Source organism: Triticum urartu, unplaced genomic scaffold (assembly GCF_003073215.2).
Source record: "Triticum urartu cultivar G1812 unplaced genomic scaffold, Tu2.1 TuUngrouped_contig_3318, whole genome shotgun sequence".
NCBI lineage: Eukaryota > Viridiplantae > Streptophyta > Magnoliopsida > Poales > Poaceae > Triticum > Triticum urartu.
In genome coordinates, this window is record NW_024113848.1 from 1 (window position 1) to 21,792 (window position 21,792).

The 21,792-nt window shown below is 41.9% G+C and overlaps 2 protein-coding genes across 5 annotated transcripts; both read right to left on the reverse strand.

The window, feature by feature from the left end:
• Positions 1-7,421: 7,421 nt before the first annotated feature.
• Positions 7,422-13,948, reverse strand: LOC125527226 (carboxypeptidase SOL1-like). 3 transcript variants are annotated; one of them, XM_048691772.1, is made up of 15 exons: positions 13,744-13,948; positions 13,122-13,185; positions 12,926-13,021; positions 12,399-12,429; positions 12,258-12,314; positions 11,676-11,771; positions 11,177-11,299; positions 10,965-11,069; positions 10,003-10,049; positions 9,208-9,333; positions 8,983-9,085; positions 8,818-8,880; positions 8,432-8,515; positions 8,193-8,256; positions 7,422-7,986 (listed from the first exon to the last, which is right to left on the reverse strand). In XM_048691772.1, exons 1-15 carry the CDS (start codon positions 13,859-13,861, stop codon positions 7,673-7,675), a joined length of 1,491 nt encoding a protein of 496 aa, XP_048547729.1. In that variant the 5' UTR covers positions 13,862-13,948; the 3' UTR covers positions 7,422-7,672. The 3 variants fall into 3 exon arrangements, with proteins under 3 accessions (XP_048547729.1, XP_048547730.1, XP_048547731.1); XM_048691773.1 differs by lacking the exon at positions 13,744-13,948 and having other exon boundaries at positions 12,399-12,452; positions 13,122-13,158; XM_048691774.1 differs by lacking the exons at positions 11,676-11,771; positions 12,258-12,314; positions 12,399-12,429; ... (1 more) ...; positions 13,122-13,185; positions 13,744-13,948 and having other exon boundaries at positions 10,965-11,042; positions 11,173-11,244.
• Positions 13,949-14,699: 751 nt separating this feature from the next.
• Positions 14,700-21,759, reverse strand: LOC125527225 (translation factor GUF1 homolog, mitochondrial). Of its 2 annotated transcripts, none has more exons than XM_048691771.1 (12): positions 21,374-21,759; positions 19,811-20,558; positions 19,490-19,646; positions 19,312-19,366; positions 18,427-18,494; positions 18,255-18,359; positions 18,101-18,172; positions 17,908-18,021; positions 17,243-17,383; positions 16,584-16,643; positions 15,296-15,523; positions 14,700-15,158 (listed from the first exon to the last, which is right to left on the reverse strand). In XM_048691771.1, exons 1-11 carry the CDS (start codon positions 21,677-21,679, stop codon positions 15,349-15,351), a joined length of 2,001 nt encoding a protein of 666 aa, XP_048547728.1. In that variant the 5' UTR covers positions 21,680-21,759; the 3' UTR covers positions 14,700-15,158; positions 15,296-15,348. The 2 variants fall into 2 exon arrangements, with proteins under 2 accessions (XP_048547728.1, XP_048547727.1); XM_048691770.1 differs by having other exon boundaries at positions 14,700-15,208.
• Positions 21,760-21,792: the final 33 nt, after the last annotated feature.

Below are 21,792 nucleotides of genomic sequence, written 5' to 3' on the forward strand. Positions count from 1 at the left end.
GCAGGATGAAGATGTATGAAATGAGAAAAGGTGGACGCTATGGCATTGGGTTCATTGACCCAAACACCGTTAATGAATACACATGGAAAATAAACAAGCATTATGAAAAGCAGGTAGAGGACAGCATGCTAGAGTTCTTGAAGCGCCTCAAATACAATGAAGATATACTACTTCCTTACAACTTCCAGTGAGTCACACTTTCTTGTACTACAAATTCTCTGTTTTTGCCTACTAGCTAGCTACATGTTTTTGCTTACATATGCCCGCTTAATTAAGACATGCAAACGTGTGTGCATGCAGATTTCACTGGATCTTGTGTATCATTAAAGTTGACGCTGGAACAGTTGAAATACTGGACTCGCTACTCAAAGCAAATAGTGACTATAACATCTTGTTTGGGATAGTCAACAGGTAATTTCAATCATTATTAACTATATATCTCGGCCTATTTAGTTCGTCATTTCATGATATGAACTATTTAATAACCCCTTTATTCATTTTCTTTGTCGGCGGGCAGGGCTTGGGCAAGGTTCATCAGCGTCACGGAAGGCGAATGGAAACCACAGCTGAAATGGTTTCGACCCAAGGTAAGTAATTAAGTAGTACTAGCTAGCTAGCTAGCTGCCATCTCTTTAATTATCATGCTTGATTAATTATTATCTGATCAAATTAAATTCCATTCTCGTAATAAAGGCCCTGAAGCAGGCGCAGGGGACTGATCTGTGTGCATTCTGCGTTTGCGAGAACATTCGCATGATGGCGTCCGAAAGGAGCATATCTCAAAGACAGGAATGGGTACGCTTGTCAGAACACTATTCACAATTCTTACACCATTATCGATATCTAGTCACACAACTAATACACATGCATATTGATCTCCTTCTTAACAGTTCAAAGAGGTGCGGGACAAGCTCCTAGAAACGGAGCGCGTAGAAGCACTTCAAGAGGAAATAGCGGGATTTTTGCTCGACCATGTCATAAATCCGAAGGGAGAATACTATTACCCGCTACCGCCCCCATCGACCAGGTCATGAACCACTTCCAATTGTCATCGTGCTCCGAAGGCACCAATTAGGCTAATGCCACTGGCTCCGAAGGCAACATGCATATGTAGGAGAAATTGTATATAGCTATACATGTGTGTATGTGTAAATTAATATGGTGGTTTGTGAGACATTGATGATATATATATGATTGGTTCTACTAGAAATTCTATTTATATATATATATGCATAACGTGTACAATGTGTAGTACCGTAAAATACCAGCAAACGAAAAAGAATTAAAATGGAAAACACAAAATTAAATGAAAAAGAAATCATAAAACCAAAAACCCCCCAAACATTTTAGTACCGGTTGGTGTTACCAACCGGTACTAAAGGGCTCCCGCCCCCCGGAGCTGGCTCGTGCCACGTGGTTGCCCTTTAGCACCGGTTCGTGCTGAACCGGTACTAAAGGGGGGGGCTTTAGTGACCACACTTTAGTGCCGGTTATGGAACCGGCACTAAAGGGCCTTACGAACCGGTGCTATTGCCCGGTTCTGCACTAGTGGGATCACTAGTTCCTAAAGTTGACACTCTTCCAAACCCGCTTTAGATGATAGTATTATTCATACTCCAAAAATATATAAGTGAAGTTCATGTAGCATTCTACAATTAATATAAACTAACCAATATCCAAGCTCAAAATGTATAAGTGAAGCACACGAAGCATTCTATAAAACCATATTCAAAAGATTTAAGTGAAGCTCAAAGAGCAATTCTATAAGATCATACTTAAAAGATATAAGTGAAGCACATGAAGCATTCTATAAACCAATGAAGAGATATCTCATACTAGCATGGTTCTAAAAAAGGAAAAACGCAAAGGACACAAATCATATGAACAAAACAAAAACCGAGGTATACCGATAATTGTTGAAGAAGAAAGATGGGATGCCAACCGGGGCATCCCCAGGATTAGATGCTTGAGTATCCTTAGAATATTTACTTGGGGTGCCTTGGGCATCCCCAAGCTTGAGCTCTTGTCTCTCTTTATTCTTCTCACATCGGTAACTCCTCGTTCTTCGAACGCTTCATCCACACAAAACTTTAACAAAAACTTTGTGAGATCCGTTAGTATAATAAAGCAAATCACTATCTTTAGGTACTGTTGTGAACTCATTCTAAATTCATATTGGTGTAATATCTACTGTATTCCAACTCATCCATGGTTCATACCCTCCGATACTACTCACAGATTCATCAAAATAAGCAAACAACACATAGAAAACAGAATCTGTCTAAAACAAGACAGTCTGTAGTAATCTGGAGGTTTAGTAAACTTATGTAACTCCAATAATTATGAAATAAATTTGACAATTTGTACAGAAGTAAAGTGCAAAAAGTTTCAGACCCATTTGACTTTCCAGTAAAAAATGTAAAATCACGCGCTACGGCCAAAGTTTCTGTTTTTATTCTGCACATAGTAAACAAGCAATCTAATCATCCTAGAACCAAGGCTTGTCACATTATTTTTATAATATAATGGATATACATAAGGGGATAATTATTTACAGAGAAACTTTCATGAAAAATTCTACATTGTTTCCGTGAGCATGAACACAAGTGCTCAAGGTCGACCCTCACTTCTTCAATGCATAATTTTCCAATCACTTCTCTTTTTTGAAAAAAAAATTAGGCATGAGAGGCAAGTAATATATATATATATATATTCATTATTTTAATTTTTTTTGTATATTTCACCCACAACTAAGCATAAACAAAAAGGAAAAACAAAATCTACTTAGTGAAGAAAGCAAGCAAGCACACACGAGAATATCAACCCCACGCTATTGCTCCCCGGCAACGACGCCAGAAAAGAGCTTGATAATCCCCAAGTGCAAGGAATCATCGTAACAATTTCCAAAGGTGGAAGTGATAAGTATGAAGTATCGAACCCACAAGGAGCTAAAGGTAAGATCAATATTCTCTCAAGCCCTATCTGCCACTGATACGACTCTACGTACACCGAATGTTTGCTTTCAACTAGCAACGAGAAATAAAACTATGTTGTGGGTATGAAGAGGGTAACTTTGTATGATATCGAAGAGCTAAAATATTAAAGTAGGTGTTGTTATCATGAAGTTGGAATATATTACTAAATATTATAAATAGCGAGTGTGGAATAATGGTGGATCGGTGTGCGGAATTGTCCTAGGCAATCGTTAACAAGACCGGTAATCACTATTGCAGTTTCATATGAGGGAGAGGCATAAGCTAACATACTTTCTCTACTTGGATCATATGCACTTATGATTGGAACTCTAGCAAGCATCCGCAACTACTAAAGATCATTAAGGTAAAACCCAACCATAGCATTAAAGCATCAAGTCCTCTTTATTCCCATACGCAACAACCCCCTTGCTCGGGTTTGTGTTTCAGTCACTCACCAACCCACTATAAGCGAATCATGAACGTATTGCAACACCCTACAGCAGGAACCCCTCACGCTTGTGCGACACGGAGGGCACCATAGGACAGCATCAAAGTAAAACATACAACTCATACCAATCTAGATCATCAATCAACCCAAAGACAAAAGATATCTACTCAAAACATCATAGGATGGCAACACATCATTGGATCATAATATGTGGCATAAAGCACCATGTTCAAGTAGGGATTACAACGGGGTGCGGGAGAGTGGACCGCGTAAAATAGATGAGGATGGTGATGATGATGGTGATGTTGATGAAGACGATCACCGTGGCGATGATTCCCCTCCCGATGGCACTCCGGTGCCACCGAGAGAGAGGAGGAGAGGTTCTCCCCCCTTGTGCTTCCTCCTCCATGGCTTCCCCCCTCTGTTCCTTGGCCTTCATGGTGATGATGGCCCCTCCGGGATCCTCCTCCATGCCCTCCGGTGATGATGGCCCCCTCCGGCAGGGTGCCGGAGAGGGCCTAGATTGGTTTTCGGTGGCTACGGAGGCTTCTGGCGACGGAACTCCCTATCTAGGTTCCTTTCTGAAAGTTTTGGGTTATATAAGAGGTGTTGGAGTCAGGAACAAGGCAGGGGGGTCTCCGGGCTGTCCACGAGGCAGGGGGCGCGCCCAGGGGGGTGGGCGCGCCCCCCACCCTCGTGGGCAGCCCGAGACTCTTCTGGCCCAATTCTTTTACTTCCTGGCCTTCTTCTGGTCCAAAAATAAGCTCCGTCAAGTTTCAGGTCAATTGGACTCCGTTTGGTTTTCCTTTTCTGCGATACTCTAAAACAAGGAAAAAAAACAGAAACTGGCACTGGGCTCTAGGTTAATAGGTTAGTCCCAAAAACCATATAAAATAGCATATAAATGCATATAAAACATCCAAGGTTGATAATATAATAGCATGAATACTTCATAAATTATAGATACGTTGGAGACGTATCACACCCTCTGAATGTAGTCTCCGAGACTGTCGTCGACTCGAAGCAGTCGGCGGGAGTCTTAGACCGTTTTTCTTTATTGTTTTTCACTCGGATTAGCCGATGATTTCTCCAAGTTTGATGGTTTTAGTGGGGGCATACTGAGTGCACCCGGTGGGTGTTGTCCCCGAGACTGTCGTCGACTGCACCAGGCGCCGGGAGTCTTAGAACTTCTGGTGTTTTGGCACTAAGCACGATTGTGACTCTTTTTTTGTGGACCATCTTGGTGGACGTCATTTAGTGAGGGCACACCGAGTGCACCCACTGGGTGTAGTCCCCAAGACTGCCACTGATTGCGAGCAGTTGGCGGGAGTCTTTAGAACTGCATTTGTTTGTTTAGCACTCGGAGTGCAACCTTCCACTCGGTTGACCGAGTGGATGGTTTGGTAGATTGTAGGTGTGTTCGGAAGTCTCTAATTGATCAAGCTTGTTCCTTCCATGGGAGGATTAACTCCCGTATTTGGTACTGGTCAAGCTTGTTTCTTTCTTGGCGGGTTTTACTTTGATATTTGGTATTGGTCAAGCTTGTTCCTTCCTCTGAAAGGTTTTTTGTCTCCCATCCGACTAACTTTTGTTGTTTTGTAAGAGAGGGCTTGTGAGCTTGGTGCCCCCTATGCCATGTTGGAGAAGGAGGTGTTGCAGCTCCGAGTGGACCTGGAAGCCGAGAAGCACAAAAATGAGTGCCTTGAGAAGGAGAAGTGTGCCTTAGGAGGTTGGTCTCTTCGTCCGACTGTTCTCCAAAAAATTATTTCCTTTTGATTCGATCGAACTCTCTTAAGCAGATGTTCATAGCGAGAATGTTCACCTTGTAAATAGGCCAAGACCAAGACCAAGGCCGCCGAGGACAAGTTGGCATCAGTCAGGAAGCTTGAAGAGGAGAACAAGACTCTGAAGGCTGCTGCTGAGGTGGCCGGGCATGAGATCTCCGAGCTCAAAAAGCAGTATGCCAAGTGGGAGACGAAGTGTACCACTCAGGCGAGTGCCTTTGAGCAGGAGAAGAAGAATCTGGACGAGAAGGTCATCCAACTCCTCAAGAAGAAAGCAGCCCTTGAGCAGTACATTGAAGACTTCAGCGAGGAGATGAATGCGAAGCTCGCAGGTAGGACTTTCGGTCGAGTGAATCCCGCCTGCTTCCGAATTCTTGCAAGTGTTGACTCTTGTGTTGTTTCTGTTGACAGAATACTGCCCCAACGTGGAGCTGGAGACTGAAAGGATCGAGAGAGATATCTAGACCCTACAAGGTTGCATTGCTCGTCAATGACAAGGCTGCCCTGGCCATCCTTCGCTTGGAAGATCGTCTCGACAACGCCCTGGGGTACATCACTTGGCTGAGGGGCGATCGACAAGGAGCTGCAGCCAGAGGGGACCGCCTAGAATGATCTGGAATCGATGATGGCCCATCTGAACGAGATTCCCCACCGAGTGCAAGCATGCAAGAAATCAGCAGCCTACTGCGGAGCCGATGTTGCAATCTCGCTCATCTGTGTCCACTGCAAGGACGTGAATGAAGAGAAGCTGAAGTCCCTCAAGGTCGCTAACACGAAGAAACTCAAGTTTGAGGACTTCATGGAGACGTTCATTGAAGCCACCACTCGGATTGTAGACGGTGTCGACTTGGACACCTTCATCGGCACAGCCAGTCCTTGGCCCGATGCGTAATCTAAAACTCTTAGTCCCGGATGAATTTGCCTTGGTATGTGATACGTATCCAACATATTTATAAATTTTTATTGTTTCATGCTATTATAGTATCAATCTTGAATGTTTTATATGCAATTACAAGCAATTATATATCATGTTTTGGGACTAACCTATTAACTTACTACCCAGTGCCAGTTATTGTTTTTTGCCTGTTTTTGGTTTTTCAGAATATCAGTACCAAACGAAGTCTAAATGACACGAAACTTTTTGAAGATTTTTTTCTGTACAACAGAGGTGCTCAAGGAACAATTGCAGCGGGCTCAAACAAGGATCAAACAATATGCTGCTCAAAATAGGTCTGAAAAAACCTTCTTTGTGTGTGTGTGTGTGGGGGGGGGGGGTAGATTCAAGATTCAGTATATCTAAAGTTGGGGAACCTGTCAGCACTACGGTGCAAGCGCTTACGGATACAAGTGATGGGGCAAACAGCTGCCATGGCAGCGGTTCAGAGAAGGGTGCCATGGCAGCAGAGATCGACTGTCCGGGCAAGGATTCAGAGATAAGCAGCGACAGTGGCCGAAGGAAGGCGGAGCGTAGCTGGCCAATGGGCCCGGGTGACAGCTGGAAAGTAGCTAGTGTGTGCGTGAGCGGTGGGTTAAACCGCAGACGTCTCATGTATCAGTTTATTGAAGAAAATAAAATAGAAACTATTTTCCCCTTGCCTCCCTTCTTCCTTCCCAAGCTATCTTCTCCCTCACCTACCCCGATCTAGTGGATCTCTACGATCCATGGCCATCACACGAAGGTGCTGCGGCCGATCGTCACCAGCGGTGAAGGAGGCGTGTGGTACAAGAGCGCGACGATGGAGGAGCTGCTCCGGGACTACAGGGCCAAGGGCCTCGGCACCTCCGCGCTCGACCACTTCAGGATCTGAATGGAGCGCAGATAGTGTATCTTCAGTTTACTTCCTCTCCTGTTTAATTGTTTGTTTGTTTTTTTGCGGAAACGTGTTTAATTGTTTTGTGATCGGCATATATTCGTGTGCTTGGATTCTGTATCTAATTACATCGTTATTTTACTTTTCTATAAAGGACCCTCTTTATGTCAAATTCCTCATAGCACGTATGATAATTTCTTCAAAAACACATGGCGAGTTTTGGCAACACAAATCTTGTTCGCTTGAAGGAATTGACAAACTCCCGACAAATAAATTGCTGTGAAAAACGTTCGTTCTGCCATGGACCCCAACGAACGTTCGCTGAAGAGCACTACCGTTTCTAAAAAGGTATGGATTAATTGGACACTCGATCAAGGCATATTTCATGCATGGTAAGAAAACAGACAGTAAAACAATTTTATTAGCATGAGATGAAGAAACTAAGAGACTCGGCCTGCGTCACTGATTCACTCTATCCTTCCTCTATCTCTGTATGTAATGTATCCAGTTAACTCAAACATATATATCTCCAACTAAAAAACTGTTCAAAACTTCCGTGGCATATTATGGCCACAATCTAATCCCACGTGTGAACAACAGTTTGTAAAGGCTGTGATTACGCTACAAACACCCACCAGCACGTACAGCTTCGTCTCACACGGCAACAGGCCGCTTCGGAGGAGGGTGGCGCTGTGCCACGAGCCTCGACGCCATTCTCCTCCTGAAGAGCAGGTAGAGGGCAAGCAGGAAAAACAGGACCAGGAGATACAGCCAGAGGTAAGCTTCCCGGAGGAGGAACGGCTTGTTGCTGCCACCGTCATCGTTGCAACTGCAGCCGCAGTCATTGCGCAGAGGCTTGGCTCCCTTGAGGGCTCCGTATGGGTCCAAGATGAAGTCCAGATTCATGGCTTCGCGCCCCAGCATGATATGTGTTCTTTTTGGTCTGAAGCCTTCCATCGATGCCACGACTGACAGTAATAAAAGAAAGCCCGTGTGGGGTTACCAATGGATTAGCTTCATCTATCCAAGATTTTCTAGTGAAAATTTAGATAAAGAAAAGGAGATTAGGCCAAGTGAGGACTGAGGAGACATCCCCAACCATGTTTAATACATGCAGGCTATCTAACCATATCTGTAAATGATGTTTTGGACAGAAGGAGCATACAAAGCCTACCTTCATAGCTCTGACCAGGTGCAAGCATCCGATGGTAATTGCCAAAAGTTCCGCTGGCATTTATCTATGATCAAGCACAGGACGAGTATTAGGATCTCTCAAATGATAAACCCAAAAATTTCAGCATAAATTTGCCAGTTCATCCATAAGACCACAAAATAATCCATTTGCATTCAGGATCCAAATGTCACTTATATATACCTCACTGGATATAGGTTAAGGTTGCCAAATAATCTCACCTTCGAATCAATTCCCTTAACCATGAGTGAGCCTGGTATAGGACGGCCAGTATCTGCAGCAAATATCCTTCCATGAACTCCTGTCTGAAACAAGTGTTAATATAGTGCACACAGTGACAAACATTTTCTATGTCAACAAAAGAGAACAACAAGGAGCAAAACCCAAAGGAACAACTTCAATAACACTGGAAGGTACTATTTCAGAAGGGGCAGAGAATGAAATGATGACACAGTGCCTCAACCCAGACCCTGGTACAAACATGGTGGTTGAAGAACCCGGTGCCCCAACCCATATACTAACTGACACCATTTCACTTCAAATAGGGCGAGGTTGTTAATTATTTCTGGTGCATAACCATAGGAATCAAACACTAGGAACATCTTACCTTTACAAGGCTTGCAACAAGATTGAGCATGCTCAACTTATTTTGCTTCCATATGACAAGAAGCTGTAGCAGAAGATTATACAGAATATCAGAACAAAAACATGTCTACCAAGTGGTTTACAACAGCAGCAGCAGAAGCAGAAGCATAACAAGATGCAAAAGTACCTCAGATGCTTTTGGCCATTTTACATCACTAATTTCAAGGGTTAACTCAAAGCAGCCTCCGTGTATATAGTTCCAGTCTTGCATGCCACCATAAATTGGATACCTGCATCACAAACCATAAATTGCTATGTTCGGTCTTGAAAAGTACTAACACTCACTGGAATGTTAATACAACGAAAGTTCAATATGGAGTAGCAAAGCGATGCTAGTCTTTTTTTTCTTTACCACAGCGCTCCATTTGTAATTCCTCCTTCGAACTCCTTGCTCAATGACATGTTATAGTGTGACTGACTATACACTGACGCCATGTACCGGAATGTCTTGTCATCAGGACATCCATAATACTGTTTTCTGTAAGCAAGACAATCTATGTGAGAATGCAGTCTGAAACAAAGCAAGTTTGTGTTCCTAAAGACTAGTAGGTGAATGAAAAATAGCAAAACAAATGAAATAACTGCTATACTGAACAAAAACTCAGGCAAAAATATTGCATTACAAGATAACATTGTATGACATTAAAATCCAAGGGCTCCAACAGCGCCACTTACGATATATTGATTAACAGCCCATTATGTGCACGACTGTTGATCAGCTGCTCATAAAACTTTAGCTGTGTGCTGCTTATCTATCTTGATGGTCCTATAAATAAGAAAAGGTACATCTAACAAATCTATGGGGCATCAAGAGAATGTTACTGTTTAACAAGCATGGGTGGCCACGTGCAATCTAACCTCTGAATAAAGCACTTGCGAACATCAAAATTCAAGTACCAGCATTAGCAAGGACTCAAGTTGGCAAACACAAAATATGAATGTACTCCCTCCGATCCAAAATAAGTGTCATGGTTTTAGTTATTTTGGATCGGAGGGAGTACATCATTTGAGAAATATACTGACACATCTGTGGACAATCCTTGGTTAAAATCTTATTGCTGGGTTTTAGTAAGATATAGAGAAACAGGACATGCAAAAGTACTAGCAGGGGATCTTGAAACTGAATGTAAATTAGGAAACTGGCTACCTTGTATCTCTAGATCCATCCCATGGATAATTTGCAACAAGAGCACCCTGCAAAACTCAAATCAGGTGGCAATGGATGGCAATCAGTCAATCAGGAGCTAATTGGTAATGACGTAAGAACTATGTATCAGAATAATGTCCATGAAACAAAGGGTCATCTGAAAATGAAGAAAAGTTAGTGAATTCCTAGTATTGGACCTTCAACAATTAATCCTGAAAATGGATGGATGGTAGAGTGGTATACAGATGGCCCTTTTCTTTTACATGCATCCTAATCTTAAATACTGTAATTGGTATCCACCTATTTGTGAACATCACCTTTCTAGTATTAAAAACTGAAAAAATCTTCTACCATCTGCTATTGTTGTTATTTTTCTTCCTTAAACCAATTATGTTCGCACTTTAAGATCAAAAGGAAGTGCCCCAGAGGTGCCCAGAGGAATTACTAGGTTAAAAGAAACAGTTCCAGAACTACAGGGTCTGACCCGATCCAAAACATCCACTTTTAGACATTAATAGTATACATCGAAGCAAGAAAATTCTTCACCACATAGCAGATTGAGAAGAAATAAGACTAAATATAACAAGTTAACAACATCCAACCCATCAATTGCAGCGCAAATATGATTTGCCTATGCATTTTATTTTCTGTGAGAGAGATGATAAATTGAGCATAAAGTGATTAGAAGCAAAGTTAACAAATGACCACAACCACTCCATATAGCAGGCTGAGAATAGAAAAGACATAAGACAAAATAGGTTTGTCCTGGATATGACTTTTTGGGGCACACGAAATTTGGGGGCATTTTCATAAGCAGAACATGACAGTAACCCAGAAATAGAAACCGAGATGTGGCTCACTACTTGACAAAGTAGACTTGACCACAGAAACATAACTGGGCGGTCAACAAGATTTAAGTAATCAAATAATTTCACAAACAGCGTTAAGGGAAGAATAATTACCCCATGCAAACTAGCAGAGGCTGTGAAGTGTTCTTGCTTTATCCAGTTCATAATAGCTCTAGTTTCAGGTTGTCGGTGCTTAATATCATCGTTGAGGGGGAAAAACTGCCAGTAAAAAAATGAAAATTTAAATCGAACGGCTCTCCAAAAGATAAAGTGCAAAGGGGGTTATAGAACCTTCCATAAGGAAAATTAATGCATTGAGTACGTACTTGGTCAGGAAAGTCTCTGTTGAGATCAACATTGTTTGCATTACCACGCCTTCTAAGAGCAAATCCATCTGGATTCATTGATGGAAGTATATGAAGGTGCGTGTTCTCCACAATAAGAGTTGCCTACAAAATTAATTTAACAGCTAAGTTCTGAACATAGCATATTAGTATCAATTTCCATAAAACTGGTGGAAATATTTTGGAGTAAGTTTACATAACAGCTTTGTTCAGATAGAAAAAGTGAGCACATTATCTCCAATGTTAAAAAATATGTTGGACATTACATGATCCATAGCAATGCAACTAAAACAACATAATTCGCAGCATGTTTGAGAATCTAAATTTTGTTCCATAAATTAATTGATTTCTACTGTGGTTAGGTACTAAGTTTCCTTTTCATGTCATGTAACAAATTAATTGCAAAACCAAATTGTAAGTAGTTGGTCAGTCAAAAGCTCCATGGCTAAGCAAAGAGCATGTAGCATCTAGAGAACCTTACCAAAGGATCCTTCAGGTAGTTATCACACAGCCAATACGCAAGTTGCATGAGGACCTCTCTCCCAACAGGCTCATCGCCATGGACATTCCCAATGAACTGGAAATTTTCAAAACAAAAGCTACATCAAATTTATATTCTTGGTACTATTAACACTGAAATAGGAAAATGCCAACATAGATAGCTCTTACTTATATTATACTAAAAACTGAAATAAAAGAGTTCAAGCAAGTTAGCTGAACTATTGCCAACATAGCTATGTAAGCTAGTTTCTACAGGAAAATCATGGGTTTCAATTTTGGATGTGATTCCATTATAGCTTAGTTAACTCTCATCGACATAGGAAAAGGGGGTAACCCCATGAAAACTCACAAAGAAGAAGAGCAACTTAACAGAGTGTCAAGGAAGTCATTATAAATATGAAAGAAAAGACTCCCATTGCCATTGAGTCACAGCTGTTCTTTTAGAGCAGATGAGATAAAAGGAATGATAAAGCAAGATGGTCGGGTGGCTCAACTTATAAAACACTTCCTTTCAGAATTTTATAAAAACGACCCACTTCTTAAGGATAAAGAGGCCACAAACCTTGAATGCTGGTTCAGCTTCTTTTAGCCCAGGCTTGTCTGATATTTCAATGGCCCACTACAAGAGCAATCAGAAAAGTTATCCAGTATACAATTTTGACAACGAATAAAGCATTAAAGCTATCATCAGTAAGTTACATACCAATGGGGAACCATTTACACTCTTCCCGATGCTGATAACAGGTTTGTGTAATCCCTCAAAGAGAGAAGAAAGAATAGGTAAGTGAAGTTTGGATATATCATATATGAGCATACTAGATCTATCAGACAGGAGAGATTACAGTCCTACGCATTAAACTGATTATCGCAACCAGAAGATTAAGTTACACATACATAGTACTTTTGAAACTTGCTGCTGCAATCCAGAAGTTCACATATAATTAGACACGCCTTTTATGAATGGGCTTAGGTTTCGAATTTAACATGCAAAAAGACTACCTTTCAGTATTTTCCCTTCCATTTACTTTTACATTACCTATCTATCAGTGTAAGTATGAACTACTGAATCCCATAGTGATCAGCAATGCTTTTAATTCTATTGTCTACCCACCACAGTTGGATACCAACCAATCAAAGCAATATTTATATGTCACTGCTAAACAAATTGAGGACCCCAAAAAAATGGTCGAGAACTCATCGACAGGGAGCAAAGTCTTATACATCATATACCTGTATATCCTGGAGACATTAGCACAGCGCCTCCCAAAGTCTTGTACAGCACCCTCAAGTTCAGAGTTGCTCATATATCCGCGAACCATTTCATCCCTAAAGTTGATAGAAAAAGCATTGCATACATGTTTACAGCAAATTTTTTCGTGCAATAAAAACATGAATAGAAACTAAAAGCTCTGATTTAAAAACATACGTGATCTCAGGCATATCCTGAAGAAGACCGCGCGAAAATGCCCCATGTTTCTCAACGGCGATACCTGGTTGACAATAACAGATTATTACTTGGGTACGAAATAGCTGCGCATATCCTGAGAACCGAGTCCGCAAACTCGCAAAGTGTGATCAAAGCTGACTGGTGAAACAAGCTCGGAGACAGGGAGAAGATATACTAATTAATTGGTAATAATACTCTAGGAATCTAGCTTGACATATGCCAATTTATGACAGCTACTTATACTTATCCATTTTATTAGCCAGGTGGATGGTGTGGGCTTCACATCATAACTACGCAATCATCAGCCAGTCCAAAGCATAAGGCACTCATCATGCATCCAAGGTGCTCCTACTCCTCATAACTAACGACATTCCCAATCCGTGCAGGTTGTACCGAAACGAACTGAGCCCCAGGCACATCCGCACCAGCTAGGCTCGTGAATAACGGCAGCATCCCCCACCAAATCCACAAAATCGAGCCAACTAACGGATCCGCGTCCCACGAAGCTAGCTAGCTACCCGTCCGAGATCGATCGAGGCCCAGCACGGCGTCGTTGCCCCGGGAAATGGAATCCAGACGCCGCAGAGGGTGAGAGAGGAACCTGGCGACGGGTCGAGGCCGCCCCTCGCGGCGGCTTGGATGGGGAGCGAGGCGAAGGCGCGGAGGAGGACGACGAGGAGTAGGGGGAGGGGGAGGGAGCGCAGGCGCGGGATCGCCATGGCCGCCCTGCGGGATGGGGGGTGGCTGGCCGGCTGGGGTTGAGTGGCGTGCGCTTTTCCGTTTGACTCGCCCCCACCTCCACCCCCACCGGTAGTGGACACGATCCACACAAGGTGCAACGTTTATTATGTCCTTTAAATATAAAATCTGCAGCAAACCACAGCAGCACAAGTGGTCTAGTTATAGAATAGTACCCTGCCTACAGACCCGGGTTCGATTCTCGGCTGGTGCAGAATTGGTTTTTGCTTTTTATATGTTTCTTCAACATTTTTCCAATAAGCACAAAAATGGTTTGGTTTTAATAAATTGTTTATTCAACATTTTACCAATAAGCACAAAATATTTAGTTTTAATAAATTCAGAAACGCTTCAATCACCTGACTGAAAAAAGCTTGCCGGTTGCAACATTGTTTGGGTTTCATGAAACATGCCCAATATTGTGATGCCAAATTGCAACGTCACTATTATTTGCAAAATATGGCCACAATGTTGCTTTGCAAAGCAGGAGGGTCCACGACACTCGGAGTCTCGGAGCCATGGCTGATCTGACAGCCAGGGAGGCGGTGTTATCAGCGGGATGATCTCGTAGCACAACCCTTTAAAGTTCTTTAGTAAAAATATTACTTTTCATATGCAAACAATAAAATGTTGCAATCACGGCATCAAAATCAAAAAGAAAATGTCAAAACCGATTTCAGCGATCGCCAGCAATATCTGCATCTATCTCACACTTCAAAGCAAGCTTCACTGGTTTAGCCACAATTTCTCTCAGTGATGCACCATTGCCATCTCAAGAAAATCAAATTAATTGTCCAATAGATAGTGGGGGAATGCAGATACAGAACCTTGGGGCAGTTTCACTTATTCCAGAGTGTATGTTTTTTTCAGAAGAATACAACGGAGAACAATGGGAAAAACTTCTCCAAAACAAAACCAAGTATAACTCTACTTGTAGAATTGTTCGGCACTTCTCCTCCAAAAAAATATAGTGCGGTGAGGCACAACATTCTGCGTATATGATCGTGCCAACTATGAAAATACGAGGCAAGCAAGCGCCGCCCGCCGTATGCTGTCCGCTTTCCATCAAGAACTAGCTTAACAGGGTGTGGCAGTACGGGTTTTTTTTTCTTCTCACACCAGGGTGCGAGTCCATGTTTTAGCACCACCAAAACATCCTGGAACACCAAGGTTCGCAGCACCAGCACCGCAGGACGGAGCATCTCGGCGTGAAATAAACCCCTTTGAACCGGCGGTTTAACCCTTGGGCACAGGAGCAACGACAGCAGTGGTGCTACGCTGCACGGTGAAAAACGTCAGTATGTACTTGGTGAACAAGGAGTGAAAGCCTGCAATGCAACAGAAAAGGGATAAGGCGAAGCTACTCTGGAAGCTGGACATATATGATGTGCAAAAATCGTGTGACCAAAACTCACCTTTCAGGAAGGAAGATGACTACACGAGGCTACGACACTAAAGTACAGCTCGTCTACTTTGAACTAGAGACCTTTAGTAGCTCATGGAATGCCTCTTGGGGAATATCGACGGATCCAACACGTTTCATGCGCTTCTTCCCTTCCTTTTGCTTCTCTAGCAACTTCTTTTTGCGGGTGATATCACCACCATAGCACTTGGCCAGAACATTCTTTCTCATTGCTGACAGGCTGGAAATGACACAAGACAACATGCTCAATTATGTACCTGTCAAATGCACATGTTTTTACTTAAGAAAATAAAAGAGTACTCCAGCTAAGCTAACCTGATACCGAACAGAATATTTTTCATGTAACTGAATAATGCTATGGGCAGTTGAAAATAAATTAGAACTGGGTGACTAACTAGTACTCCAAGCTAGGGAGTCCTAACAAGCTATCTGGACCTATTTCACATGTTTCATGACCAAAATACAGAATAGGACGAGACACTGAACCATGGGACTGATGTACAAAGGCTGATTGGTCATGATATACAAGCAGATCTTTTTAGGCCAATGGAAAGGTTAAGATGGAACCATTATCAAGTCAGACAAAGAACTCAATGAAAACCATAGTTTAAAAAGGCGCGCCTAGGCGGGGGCTTAAGTGCACGTAGGCTAGGCTCTAGGCGATAGCAAAACGCCTAGCACTTAAGTGTGCTTCATCTGCGCATAAGTGTGCACTTTGGTCAGAAAGCACAAGATGGTGGCAATACGCACAATTAACACCTACCGCTTTTTTAAATGTGATGAAAACTATAAAAGAAAAATCAAAACCACTTCCCATGACACTAAATTCTAAGGAACAGCTGGTGTTCCAATGAACATACTCATTCAGGCAAACTACAAGCCTGAAATTGAATGGATAAATCCGACTTTACTCCGAACTGAAAATGCATTTCATGTTAATAACTATATACTTATTCGCAGAAAAGTTCAATTCCTAAATAGCTATAGATGCACTTGCAAATACAGTGAAGTGCATACAAATGTTAAATTCGAAGCACTTCAAATGAACACAAATCTTTTAACAAAAATAATGAAGGAATGATGTACTCCCTCCATTCCTAAACTACCAAAACGTCTTATATTTGGGAACGGAGGGAGTAGTATTCAAGAAAACTAAAGCAGAACTACTCCCTCCGTTCCAAATTACTTGTCGGAGAAATGGATGTATCTAGAACTAAAATACATCTAGATACATCCATACCTGTGACAAGTAATTCGGAACGGAGGGAGTAATATCTTACGTTTCCCTTGCAATAACCTTTGAACCAATTGCTGCTTGTATAGTGATCTCAAACATTTGCCTGCACAATGAGAGACCAAAGAGTTACAAAATGAACTTAAGTGGAAAGAGTGGCTAAAGGAAATAAAGTGTCTCCAATCAGCACAAGGATAAAAAAAATTGTTGCAACAGCATTTTACCCAATACCGAAATCCACTTTTTTCTGCTTCACAATCCTCTTTTCTAATGAAACTACATTCCCCTTCCAATTGTGTAATTTATAGAGTCGTGAGAGTGCTCAGAAACAATCTAATCAAAGAGCACTGGCCAGTGACCATCATTGGGCATGAACTATACGTGACAAAAAATATAAATTTTCACACTGCAATGATTTTTTACTCAGTACACAAGAAAAAAGTAATACAGCAAGTCTAGTGTTGTGCATTCAGAGTTACCCACTGCTGAAGGAAATATAAGTTATGGCTGATTGCTTTAGCTAATTATTGGAATTGAACACAAGCATCACTTAAGGAGACAAAGTTCAACTTCAAACTTCACCCGATGGTTAGACAGATGTAGGATCTAGATTCGCCAAGCTCATGATTTTTTATATAAATTCCTATAGACATAACTTGTTCATTTTACACATCAGAGTCCCAAAACAAGGAGCATAATGGATACCTTTCTATAAATTTCTTCAGCTTGTCCACTAATTCTCTTCCAACCTTCTGAGCTTTTTGGTTATGGATTATAGTAGCCATAGCATCAACAGGCTGGCCGTTAAGTAGAATATCCATCTTAACAAGATCAGATTTTTGATACCTGTTGAAATGAAATTAAGTTAGTGTAACAAGAACCAGAAATAGTGATACGAAGCTGTCACATTTTTTTTCCTTTTCCATCATAGAAGAAATTCCTATGTGCTACTTGAATAGCCATCTCACATCGAATGTAAATAATTTGTACACCACTTGACTAATTAATCAAGTGAGTGGAAACAGTTTAAGTCATTTAACGACTCGAACAGTTACTAGTCAAATAGTCACCGGGAGATGTTCCCTGAAACATAAGATGTCTAGAGCAAAAATTTGTTCACGTAGGTACTTAGTAGGCTGGATTAGAGACCTGCACTAGGGGTCATATTCATAAGCAAGGCCAACAACTTTCAAGAAACAAAGGGGGTATAAAATGTTCAACGGAAAAGACTGACCAGAGCACAGGAATACGATGAGCCACAACCTTACAACCATACTCATATTCGTTTTCATCTCAAAATCTCGAAAAATGACAAAACCAGTAGTGTAACCAGACCTTATCTGATTTTTTAAATTGAAAATGATACATACTCAGAGTCTTCATAGTCAAAAGTAGCATAGCCAGATGTTATGCTTTTCAACTCATTGTAGAAGTCCACAATGATCTCCCTCAAAGGTAATCGGTACTTCAATAAAGCTCTATTACTGCATCAAACATAGCCACAATGAGCAAAAACAAAAAACATTTACTTAAAAAAAATGTGATTTTGGGGGAAACAATTACGCATCAATGAATGTATATTCTTGCTGTTCACCCCTCCTTTCCGAACAAAGCATAATTACAGGCCCAACATACCTAAAAGAAATGGTTGATCATCATCACTCTTCCTAGTTGTAAATGGAACAGGAAAACTAATGAGAAAGGAAGCAGATCTTACTCACTAGGAATAATAATTGTTGCAATGACTGTTGGCTCCCAGCAGGCCGTTATACGTTTTCCAGCATTGAAAGACAAGGCCGCAGGGTTCTCAATTTGCACCTTGCTGAACAAAACAATCAAGCTCAGATATCCTAGCAGAGAACAAGTATAATATCATTGTAAATGCTCACCTTTCATCACCATATTCAAAGATATATGGTACAGTTGGTATGGTGGATATGACTTGAGCTCCATATTCCTGTACAAAATGCAGTGGCAAAATAAATCTCATGAATGATGGCTTCCCGTAGAAATAGTTACATCAGATGATGCAAGAACACCGCCACCATCTTTTTTCCATCAATTTCTCGGTGAGAGCAGAAGTGCATGCATGTGGTCCAATTGAGAAAAAAAAGGCTCCATTATTGAATTGTGACATAGGTGGATAGATATTGCAATCCTAAGTGGGTGTAATTATGCAAAGTAAATTCGTTTGAATCCTAAATCCACACAACAAAAATGATAACAATTCCTCTTCCGGGGCTAAAGGAACCACAAAACCTTCGGGGTATTGATTACTAAAAATGAGCTATCATGCAACTAAACAATAGAATCGCTGAAAGGTGTTCACTGCTTTTCTTAACAAAAGAGTTTGCCTTAATACACACATGGATCCTGATGCACTAACAAAATACCTCTTTTGGCAGGTATTATATCCAATGTACTGAAAACAGGTCTACTAGGCCTCATATTATGCCGTATACTCATGCTGGGTACCCTCGCCAGTTACAAGTAGGTAAACAGGTTTAGTAACAGGCCAATTAATCAGTATAATCAGCCATAATAGGCAAGATAGACCTCCTTACAATCGACTAGCAGGAGCTTAACTGGCCTCTTCCAGTAATAGGGACGCAAATTTTCCTACGAGTGTATACTGGCCTATTTTTGGTGTTCGAAAGAACTCGTGGTGGTATTAATTAAGTGCAAAGCTGTTTACAGCTATGTACAATAAAACTTATAGTTACATGCCACCAATAAACTGAAAATTGTTTGCAAAAGTAATAGCAAAACTATACTTGTTCAAGCCGTTGATGAAACACATCCATGTGCAGCAATCCTAGGAAACCACATCTGAAAAGATACACATGATACAAACTCTTGTACGGATCAATAATGAATTGAGGCATGTTTGGACACTTGATAGCATGTGATCAACGGAAGGGGAATATACTGAGCATGCAGAAAAGCTTATACCTGAAACCCATGCCAAGTGCAGTGCTTGTCTCTTTTGTAACAGACACGCTGGCATCATTACATGTTAGCTTCTCAATTGCATGGCTAAGAGCCTCAAAGTCAGAACCATCAGCTGGGTATACACCAGAGAAGACCATGTGTCTCACAGGCTTGAAACCTAAATGACTATTTTACATGATGTCACATAATACCACAAAAGAAAAACTACGAAAAAAAGTGCATGTAGAACTGTCAATAAATTAAATGAGGTGTTCCCAGGGCCCAACTATTAAATTAATCAGATGATAAAAAATGATTTCAGGAGGGTCTGGAATCCCATACCAGGAAGTGGTTCAACGATAGTCTTAGCCTGATGAAGAGTATCACCAATCCGTGCTTCTTTAGTTGAACGCATTCCAGTTATAACATATCCAACTTGTCCAGTGTAAAGCACTCCGGTAGGGGTAAGCTCAGGATGCATAATGCCAACATCAAAGACTTCATATGTGCGACCAGTCGCAGCTGATGAAATCTTATCTCCCTTGCGCATCGCACCATCAACAATAGCAACATGACATATCACCCCTTTGTATTCATCGTAGTATGAATCTAAGAGCAGCATTCGTACAGGTGAATCACAATTCCCAGGTGGGCAAGGTATACGCTCAATAACAGCAGGTAGCACCTGGCTAAGGCCTTGACCAGTTTTGGCAGAAGTGAGCAGAGCTTCACTTGGATCAATGTCAAATAACCTCTTCAACTGGGCCTTTACATTATCTGGGTCAGCAGTAGGCTGATCAATCTTGTTAATGACAGGAATAATGCTAAGGTTTGACTCAAATGCAAGGTAAAAATTTGCAATTGTTTGTGCCTGTACACCTTGGGCTGCATCAACTACTAAAAGAGCACCCTGGCAAGCTGCTAGGGACCTGGAGACCTCATAGCTGAAATCCACATGGCCTGGAGTATCAATCAGGTTAAGCAAATAGCTTGAAGTATCTGTCCCATGGGAGTCGGGATTTTCCACTGTATGCTTGTAGAACATAGTCGCAGTTTGGGCTTTGACGGTGATGCCCCTTTCTTTCTCTACCTGTTGATACCAGATATAAATGTTGCAATAAAGGGCTGAAAGTATAAAACTATACAGCAGGGATTTATCCACCTCAGGAACAGGAGGAACTTTAGGAAAATAGGAATATTTAAGAAACAGGGTAAGTCGACAGTGAAGGTATGCCATTCATGCTAATATTACCATCCGGAAATAAGTAATGACACAAATGAGGAAGCCTAAAGAGAAACTAACTGCCCTCAACCATTTTGCAATTTAGAATGAAGAATTCCCAATGATAATTTTATCAAACTCCATATATTTACCAAATTCCATATCAAGCAAGAGCATATCTACTAACCCCTGTATAGCCCAATGTACTGATAAAAAAATGCTAATAATCTTCCTATAACTTTCTTAGCACACACGGTAGGTTAAATTAGTAGTTACCATATGAATACTTTTTATTGGTTCGTTCCCTTGTCTTTTATAAATCCATCTCAGTTTTTGTGGCTGCGGGTTTGTATGGCGACTGATGTGCCACATAATTTGGATTTTTTTTATTAGTTTCATAGCAACATGCAGGTATTCAGCTAGAATAATATGTAACTGTATGTTGTAAGGTTGTTATCTCTGACGCATTTATTAACACTTGAAAGGAAATCATCCTTTTATCAAAGTCGTGACGTTGCTGGTACTGCTGTTCTACCATGTACGAACTTCAAAATTAGGACCGCATCATTGCAATATGTTTCCTCACTCGGTGAAATTAAGTAAGAGCTAACATTTCAATAAAATTGCTCGTGTTTCGAGAGGGGGGGGGGGGGGGGGGGGGGGGGGGGGGGGTCGCGTCGCACCTGCAGCTTGTCGAGGTACTGAGCGCCATGGCCCTTCTGGATGGTGCCGGTGAGCTCCAGCAGCCGGTCGGCGAGCGTGGACTTGCCGTGGTCGACGTGCGCGATGATGGAGAAATTCCGGATCCGCTCCGGCGGGTACTGCCCCAGCTCCGACGCCGACACGCCGGGGCGGGGGCGGTGCTCCGGCGACGCCTGGGAGGACAGGAGGCGCTCGGGGAGCACAATCGTACGGGAGGGGGAGGGGGCGTTGGCCAGCTTGCGGACGGCGCTGCGGGCGGCCCGCCGGAGCGCGGCGGCGCCGGCCATGCGGAACCGCGGGGCGGCGGGGGCTAGGGTTCTGAGAAGGATTTTGGCGAGAAGGGCTTGACCGAGGAGTGGGTGGAAGCGGTGTATAGACCAGAAAAATGTTTGTGAAGACT

Coding starts and splice junctions, on each gene's coding strand:
- LOC125527226 (XM_048691772.1), bottom strand. CDS start 13,861: ATGGCGATCCCGCGCCTGCGCTCCCTCCCCCTCCCCCTACTCCTCGTC. Junction 13,186..13,743: donor CGGCCTCGACCCGTCGCCAG/GTTCCTCTCTCA, acceptor ATTGTCAACCAG/GTATCGCCGTTGAGAAACAT. Junction 13,022..13,121: donor CAGGATATGCCTGAGATCAC/GTATGTTTTTAA, acceptor TATCAACTTTAG/GGATGAAATGGTTCGCGGAT.
- LOC125527225 (XM_048691771.1), bottom strand. CDS start 21,679: ATGGCCGGCGCCGCCGCGCTCCGGCGGGCCGCCCGCAGCGCCGTCCGC. Junction 18,173..18,254: donor ACAATTATTATTCCTAGTGA/GTAAGATCTGCT, acceptor CATTTCTTTTAG/GTATGTTGGGCCTGTAATTA. Junction 18,022..18,100: donor GAATATACATTCATTGATGC/GTAATTGTTTCC, acceptor TGTTTGATGCAG/TAATAGAGCTTTATTGAAGT.